Source organism: Lissotriton vulgaris, chromosome 9 (genome assembly GCF_964263255.1).
Source record: "Lissotriton vulgaris chromosome 9, aLisVul1.2, whole genome shotgun sequence".
NCBI lineage: Eukaryota > Metazoa > Chordata > Amphibia > Caudata > Salamandridae > Lissotriton > Lissotriton vulgaris.
The window spans coordinates 783,038,808-783,048,120 of NC_141697.1; the positions used below are offsets into that span (position 1 = coordinate 783,038,808).

At 43.2% G+C, this 9,313-nt stretch overlaps 1 protein-coding gene across 1 annotated transcript in view; it reads left to right on the top strand.

Annotated features, from left to right (window-relative positions):
• LOC147692255 (uncharacterized) overlaps window positions 1-8,895 on the top strand; it is a 61,451-nt gene extending 52,556 nt beyond the window's left edge. Inside the window, exons 5-6 of the mRNA XM_086936758.1 lie at window positions 2,230-2,337; window positions 7,369-8,895. Of these exons, the coding sequence (XP_086792884.1) occupies window positions 2,230-2,337; window positions 7,369-8,895 (1,635 nt within the window). The remainder of the gene's footprint in view (window positions 1-2,229; window positions 2,338-7,368) is intronic.
• The last annotated feature ends 418 nt before the right edge of the window (window positions 8,896-9,313 follow it).

Here is a 9,313-nt window from a genome sequence, read left to right on the forward strand (position 1 = left end):
GTGGCAGCCAGGGATGGTGTAAATAGTAGTGAACAGCTGTCCTTTTGTCACACCCCTGTGGGCAGGAGGGCAGAACTTCAATACTTCTATGTGGAACAGAGGCTACTAAAGGGCTCCAGCATTCTGCTGGACATTTGAAAAAGGCGATTGCTAATCGGAAGCGGTATGTAAATTCAGGCACTTCCAGGGGAGGTCACCCAAGCAGCGAATGTGGAAGATCAAACAAAGTGGCCGATAAAAACAGATTCCGCAAAAAAGCTGTGAAGAGAAGGGTGGCCCCTTCCAGCTAAGGAAAAGGCTGCTGGTATGTCAGTGGCGGAAGGTTGAAGTCGCATTTGACAGGGTAATATAGGCAGAGCCACTGGAATTATGCGATCCTGCGGCTGCATTTTTTCGCATAGTTATGGATTTGCCGCTTTTGCCACATAATTGATCATCCGCTGCATAATCTGTAGAGTTTAACAAATAAAATTGTTTCTTGCTCAAACGGATCAAAAGTTACTAAAAGCGTGGCGCCAGATGTCTCTGCATAGGATAGGAGGCATCTTTCAACTGCTTATTACTGTACTTGGGTCTTAAACTGGTACTAATAAGGTGAAATATTTGTCAAGACAGTGTTCGCATGCATAAAAATGACAAAATAATGAAGTAATACTTTGGCAAAATGTGCCGCATTATGCCACATAATTTGCGTTTTCTTGCTACGTAATTTAGCCCTCCCCTGCCGCATAATTCCAATGACACTGAATGTAGGGGGATGTGAAATGCAGTGTGGGCTAGTAGTTTGGCAGGAGCAAGGGATCTCACTACATAAGACAAGGAGTGCCTTATGGCTCAGTGGACCTGGGGAGGGCATACGACTAGGGCCCTAGTGGGGGTGAAAACAATGATGAGGGGAAAACTCGTGGCATGCACAGCACTTGCTGCCCGGCCTTCGGTCAGCCATCTTCTAACAGAGTCGGTAGCAAGACTAAGCCTCAACCCTGAGGAAGGGCTCCTCGCAAAAATCAAGGATCATGCTGGTGTGATTATGAAACATGACCCCTTGTTTCGTTTATGGTGTGTTGCATGTCGGGGAATGTGAATGCACTGCAGCTGTTTGGTAAAAGCATGCTGTAACTTATGATAACTTATTGAACTGTCTCAGTTTGGAAATACAACAAAGTGATGGCTGGAGTGTTTGCTGTAGTCTCAGCCACTTGTGTGTACTTTGGGCACATTCCGTTTAACTTGTGCAGTGAGTGAACTGTCTGTCTAGGCGTCCATGCTCGCTCAACAGCACCTTACCACAATACCTTGGGAGTATGTTAGCCATCGCATCTGCCCGTGTGCTACTGGGTACCGAACCTCTCCTTTTGTACAGCATATCCATACAAAGTTCACCACCCGATCTATACAAAGTTCATTCAGTCAGGGTTCGAGTGCCGCGGGAAAACCAATCATCTTCAGGTACCTTCTTGTCTGTGCACTGCTGAGGAAAGAGGATGTGAGGTAACGCTCAGAGCTGCAGTCTTTGGATCGTGTCTCGGCGTGGGCTCAACATCTTGTGATTCTGGCCACATTTCTTAATCTCCTCGTGCTTAAAAAAAAAGAAAAAAAGTCCCCTCGTGTAATGTAACTGGTGCTCATGTAAACCGCTCCAATACCCTTGCGTTGAGTTCTCACTTTATAAAACTGCAGAAAAAAACAATCTATTCAAGATTGTATGACTGCTAAATAAGACATACTTGCTCACAAGGACCAACCGAATGAAAATTAACCTTAGCCCTGCTCCAAAAGCAATAGTCTAGTCCACTAATTGATAACCCACCTAATTAGCTAGACCTTTGCATTGCACTGTACTAAGAAATAGGAGCATTTGGACCCCTGTGCCATCCGATGCTAGGGGCGCCAAAGCACAAACCAGTGTTAGCATCTACTACACCTAGTTGGCATTTAAGATGTTTGTTAGATCTTTTGTGTATTTTTTTCGTTTAGTGATCCACCACAGGGTTAGTAGCTCATCTTTGAAAAAGTCTTACATTTCAGGGCCATAAAGGTAACTCATTACTCAATGCTGATTAGGAAAATGAGTTATCCATAACTTGTTACTGTTACGTGAAAGGAAATGTGTCCTGACTTTTTTCTTCTCTCTCTCTCCCCTCTCTTATTCCTTCATTTCTGCTGTGCTCTCTCGTCCACCACTCCATCTCTCTCCTATTCCCTGTGACCCCCTCTTGCCCTCTCCAGGCTCAAACCATGGCCAACGAGAGGCTGTCTCGGAACCAGAGGATCGCTGAGCTTTTGGAGAGGCTCATCGCGTCTCAGGACACTGCCTCTGGCCTTGGGACCCCTAATGTAAGGACCAAAGACAGTCAATTGCCCGGCTGTCATCAAAAACCCTTTAAAGATGAGGACTAGAGTTCCTCCACTTGTCCTTGAAGAAATATATCTCTTCTCCATTCTCCATCACTAGTACAGTTCTAAAATTTAAGAGACACGGAAGTGTAAAAAACGGAAGAGTAAAAACACATAAAGGTATATAAAGTAAAAACAGTTTAGAACCAGCTTTTCAGTCCCAACCCCTAAATAGAAAGGGCCAGATGAAATAGACAAAAATCAGTGACAACATACGTTTTCTTATCAGTATTGAACAGCTCACTTTTGAATTTCAATAAAGTACAATACATCAAAATTGTCAATAGTAATTAAGAAAATCATAGGACACATATAATTAACAAAAATAAAAGTATTTAGTGTACTTTCAAAGATCAAGAAATGTACGTTCAAACAGTTGTATTGAGCCATGAATGGTGCAGTCATCACCAATTCCAATAAAGGGCAGAAACCCCCTTCTTCTTTGAAGCTTGATGGTACTCTTATTGCAGCCTCCTTGAGGAGAGTCTGGATGTCATGTCTGCTCACACCGGTCCCACATTTTCTAAACCGTATTTTAGAAAGAACAGGCAGAGGATCCACTTTATTCCTTTGGATTATTTCTACATGTTAAATTTAATGCGACGGCTTTCATTATTTTCTACATATTACCATTTGGTCATGTGTTTAGTTTTTTAAGTTTAAAGTATGAAGTAGAGACCATGGAATGTGTAACTGTAGTACAAGATAGTACAAACAGGGCCTTCTCTATCTTCAGGATCATGGTAGTACAAGATAGTACAGACAGGGCCTTCTCTATCTTCAGGATCATGGTAGTACAAGATAGTACAGACAGGGCCTTCTCTATCTTCAGGATCATGGTAGTACAAGATAGTACAGACAGGACCTTCTCTATCTTCAGGATCATGTTGCACCATTAAAAAGAAATCACCACGTTTTACCAAGCCGTGGCGCAATACAAAAAAAGTGTAAGGTATATCTGTAAAGATTTACATTGCATGCCTTTTTTTGCCTAACAAATATTTGTCATAACAGCTATCGATTTCAGTTGCTCACAGTGAAAAGCTAGGGAATAGTCATGCTTTTCCGAAGCTTTCCTGGTTGCTTATTCTGTTTTAAGCATTCCAGGTAGTGTGTTACTTGGGCATACTACCTGATTCCTGAACCAGTTCCACACTGCTCCTAAAAGATCTTCATAAAAAGTTCAAGATATAGACAGAAAGCAAGGAAACTGTTTCACATTAATCATCAGCTATGGGTATTGCTTATTCTTGAGCGTGCCACAAACCGGCCTTCTCTCAGGAGCAGAAAGATATAGAAATAAGTGTTTAATATCTGATGCTTTCTTTGTACTACATCTTACAGCATAAAGTTCATCACATGATCTATACAAAGTTCCTCCAGACAGGGTTCGAGTGGCTTGTCGAAACCACTCACGATCAGATAACTTCTTGCCTTTGCACTGCTGACAAGTGCCCAGATTAAGTCTTCTCATGATTACAGCACAGCGGGTTAAGATAGAGTTCTAGCTTTGAATATCTCAATCAATGGTGTTTGTGATGCCGCAGGAAGGAATGGTGAGTCTATTAATGAAATAGTCTGGGCCAGCTTTGGTTTCCATTCAGAGGGGTTGTGGCCTTGCAGTTTGGCTCTTGGTACGATTGCAGATGACACATGGTTGAGTTGCTTAAAGTCTGTCCCGCTCCATAGTATCACAGTAAGAAAAAGAAATGGTGGACCCAAATACAGCCCAAAGTAATTAATATTGGTTGAGATTCATTCAAGCTTTCCACACATGACTTTCCTTGTTTTTCCTAACCTATTCCCATGGCACCTGTGTGAGACTGATAATTACATAGAATACCCTTTAAATGTCGCTAATGGTAGGGATGTAAAATCCATGCCAGTCAAGGATATTTTTCATATACTTCTGGAAATAGATTTCAGATTTTTTGGGTACTTTTCCAGCACCTAATTTGGGATGCCAGGGGCACTATGACAAAATACCATGATAGGCCTGCTGAAACCTAAATTTCTTCGCCGAAACTGCACCCTGTCATATGATGCATATTCTCAAGCAATACGCAACTTCTTTTATTCTAACCTTATATTGTTGTAAACGTCAGAGAACATTGGTAATGATTAAACTTCCTTGTGGATCCCTAAATTTTCAGGTTCCAACTTGCTATGTTGTGTGCTTCAATATAATTTTGATACAAAACGATTCATGACCTCATCACAATTTCGTTTTCAATTGTCTAAAAACATAAAAGGTGTTGCACAAAGGAATTGTGAAACATCGGGCAAGTCCATTCAAGGTGTCAGAATTAAGGTATCAAGAAACCAGTTTAGCTTACTGTGACAGGATTGAAGGTGCACAAAGCAGAAAGGGAAATGGAACAAAATCATACAGAGAGCAGTAAATGTAAAGGCTTGGTTAGAGCACAACAGTATCTGTCACTTTTCCACTGGGCCCTTGGTTCAGAATGTTGGCCAAGGCCCAGTTTGCGTTTCCAGCAGGGGCATTTTTACAGGGATATTTCTTCGTTTAACCAGAGGCAATAATTTAGATGAAGTAAGATGTAGGTGTAAGTGAGATTGTCCTAATTAAGGGGTGTCAGGAATAATGTTGTCAACTCTCTAGTACAGGCATTGCTCCATAACACCAAAAGGAGGAAACGGAGAGGGAAATGGGTGAACCGAATTATTGTCCAAAATTGGTATATTTAAGTGGCAAGCAAAAAATCATAAAGTGAGGAGAGATGGATGGCAATACTGCAATCTGAACGCAAATACTGAGTCGGGCAAACATTTCATATTCACTCATAGATCGTTTTTCGATAGTTTCTGTGCTCCCACTCCTATTTGTGGCAAGGCTTCCCATTATTTTTCAGACTTCATGTTTAAACAAGAGACATTCCATCTTGCTTCTTGAACTTTCTTTTGCAAGAAAATGTTTCTAGCATTTGTCCACTATTTGACGTTGACTTGCCTTTTTTCACTTGCGGTTGCCTCTCTCTTTCCCCCTCAATGAATGAGCGCCAAGAGTACACTCTGTGGCGTGGATGTGATTACCACAGTTGGAATGGCACCGGTCAGGAAGGCTGGGCTAAGAATGGGCACAATAAATAGTACTACAAGTCCATGTTGATGTCCACAAACGCACCATTTTTGCCTATCTTGCCTCCTCCGCTGTCACCTATTGCTCCATTGCAGGTGTGTAACTCATGCCCCTGGAGCCCCTACAGTGAAATGGGGGCCCATCTCTTCAGAGGTGTGACAGCCCTTCACTGAGCCCACAATACGCCTACGTCCGTCGAATATCTATGACATATGGGAGACTCAGGTGCCCCACATTACATTTTGCAGGTAGGCCTCATTATTTAGCGTTACTCCACTGCTCCAATGTCATTCCCCCATGCTTCACCAATTTGTCCACTGAACACCACATTTTGATTTGCTCGTTGCTTTTATCTTTTTGTATGCCTTACATCTGCCCAAATGATGTGACTCACTTATGCGCACTGACCTTTTCCCCACATGAAAGCTTTGTGGGGTCTGCTTGGCCACACTGCACTACACTACTCTTGATCATTGCATTTTGTCATAGTGCACTAGGTGTAGTAAGGCTGATGAGCATGATGAAACAATTGGGTCACTGATACAAGACAGAGGTTTCGGTGTGAGTAGCTCTGTAAATATGAAAACAGGGTAAGGGAGCAACAACTTTCACATATCTGTAGCAAGAGGAAGACGCCAAATCCAACATAAACCTAGAGGGCAGCATTTTAGCGACACCTTTGACTATGTACTAGACTACGTACAAAGCAAAAGCCAGGACATACTACTATGCCCATACAGGGGACTGAAATGTAAACACTTCAACTATTTAACACCTGCGGCCTAACCCATCCTCTTGCTGAAGGAGAGGTTTGGCCTAGCAGGCTCCCACGCACCAGCAGTATGCCTCTTCTTTCTTACTTTCAGGAGCCAGCAGCTGAGCCCTTGTTGTAGTCCACATCCAACACCACATCATGAAGATCTAAGGCAGTAGAACTCACACTGGTGACTTGCACTCAGACAGAAGTGAAGGGGAGAAGTGCCATAGGCTGCCTCTTTGACACTCTCACTACTCATGAACTTGACCACATCAAGACACACACTTTTACAGGATTGGGTGTTTGAAGAGACCCATTTCTACTGGCAACTCCAGTACCATAGAAACATAAAAGCTTGAATCTATAACAGTGGGCTTCAAACTTTTTAATACTGCACACACCCCGTTGAAATAAAAATCACCTGGGGGCCTCCTAGAATTTTTTTAATGAGTCTATTAAATAGGCAATCTTTGAATATGACTAGCCCCATTTAAAAATGGCAGACAAGTTCTGTTACCGTTTTTAAAATGCAATCAAATACATGATTGCCAAACATACTATTCTGGCCAGGCAGGCCGTACTAACATGTACAAGTATCCAAAGTGTGATTATAAGAAATGGAGGTGGGGGGTTTTGAAGACTATTTGGAGTCCTTTACCTTTTGACCCATACTCCAAGCTAGGATTTAAATGAGCAAAGATGTTAGTGATGGCCCATTATAGAGTGGCTTACTGCAGCTCCCCCCCCCTTAACCCTTTCGATGCTGATGACGAGCTCAGCTCGTCATGATGCACAGTTGAGCTGTGCTGATGACGAGCTGAGCTCGTCATGAATACAGCAGAAGAGTAATTTCCAGCACAGGGGGGGAAAACACCTAACAGCCAAGGTGTTAAAACAAAGCACTGTTATCACCATAATGCTTCTTTTTGCCAGAGCCTTGCACCCCCGGGAGCTCTTGAGGCCTCCTTAGGGGGGCATGCACCCCAGTTTGAAAACCCTTGGTCTATAATCTTTCACATTTGGCAACATATTTCTTCTTTGTCCCCACATCTGTAGTTTAGACTTATGAAATGGCTGTGTTCTTAATAATTATACTCTCCTCTCTCCCTTTCAGACTTCAGGCTCACTGACTTCCTTTAAGCAGCACCTCTCTCTTGAAAACAAGGACACAATGAGCCAGGCAAGCTCCTCTGATCTGCATCATGTGGCACCACCTCTTCCATTCATGGATATAACCGAGGAAACTTCAAGGCCCTTGGATATGGAGCGCTCACACAATATGAACAAATTTGATTTGACTGCTAGTGCAGTTTCAAGTGGTGTTTCAACAACAGTGAGAACAGACTGGTTGGATATACAAGAGCATGACCCATTTATGTTGTTGGAAAGGGAGACAAATATGGAAGTATTGAAAGGCTCGCCCAAAGCTAGCAGCCGAAGCACTGCATTCACTCCATGGAAGCAGCGTGCAGGTCTGCCCTCTCCATCACTGGAGCAGTTTAACATCTCGATGGAAAGTGAAAGCATTCCAGAGGGTATGTCTCAAGCAGACACCCTCCAGACCCCGCAGCTAATGGATTGCAGGGCTGAAGCACTGGACGAACAAGCAAGGGGGCATGTTCCTTCTCAGGAAGGGAACACTCCACCTGGAAGTGTTGGGGACCAAAGGTCACATGATAGTGGAGTGACATTTCCCTATTTCACTGACTCTGGGGCCACTTCACACTCACAACTCTCTTTCTTGAAGACCCCTCTTAAGATGTCGGCAGGTATTAGCAGTACAGAGAGCTCTGGAGATGAACTTCAAGAAGATTGGCTGAAGATCTTCATGGAGAAGCAGCCAAACAAAAAGGAAAGAAAGTCACCACTTGACTACCAGTCTGCCCAGAAGATCCTGAACAGTCTTGTTAGCAGCCCACTTGCAGAGAAGGGTCGTTATCGAACACCTGAGGCACTTCGTTCAGGCATTCGGCTGCCCAGAATTGAGTCTGTTGAGGAATACGAGCCATATAAGATTTTAGGTAGTGAATATGAACCCAGTATTGGCACAGACATTGAACATCAGGCACAAAAGTCTTCCCTTCACAATAGACCTTTGCTAGATGCTGTCTACCAAGCCAGTAACGTTTCAGAAGTAAACTATAAGCGCAGTGTTACCACAGATGGTAAAACAGAAAGTGATCATAGTGTTTCATACCCATTCAGAAGTGCGTATAAATCTGGCTATCCATCTAGTGGGCTGTCGGATTCAGTGCATCATGCCAAAAGCTCATCAGATGCTCAACATCAACACAAAGATACGTGTGTTACTCCCCACAAGCTTCGAAATGCATCCATGCCGCTATATCAAGAAGCTGGACCCAAAGTCAAGAGCTGTCAAACTGGAGGTGTAGAGCGGGAGTTCAAATCCAGCGTCTCTCCAGATCATGTACAGCATCCGGGAAGACCAAAGACCCACCAGAAGAGAACCAGGCCCTGTGAGGGTCGAGAAAGTGGCCTCCAACCTCTGTTTAATGGTCCAGGCCTTGGGAGGAATGATACCCATTGCTACAGCTCTTTGCTGCAGGGGAAGGCAGCCCCTATTTCGAGCAAGGATCCAGAATGTGGAAGTGGACATCTAGCAGACTCCACTCTTCTCTGATGCTGGCAATACTGACATTTTCAGAGCTTGGCTAGAGAACGCTTAACTAGAAAAGCCCGCTGGCAGTCAAACATTGTGAGGCTCAAGGCAAAAATATTCACCTTGTACATGGACGATTTTGTCAATGCTGCTTGACTTCTATCTGAATGCGATAAGTAGTGTATATATTGTATTCTGAATCTAGCGAAAGCATAGTACAGTATGCCATCGTTATGCCACGCTGTAGGAATTCTAAAATATTAGTGCCAAATACCATACTTTTATCAGAGGATAGCTGTTGTTTTCACAATAAGACAAATCTACCATCTCCACTGTGCTTATTTTATAGCAACTCTATAGGCAATGCTGTGTAAAGATTAACAAGCAGTACATGCAATGCTAACATTGGTAGAATAATATATCCATCTTGAATTTTGGG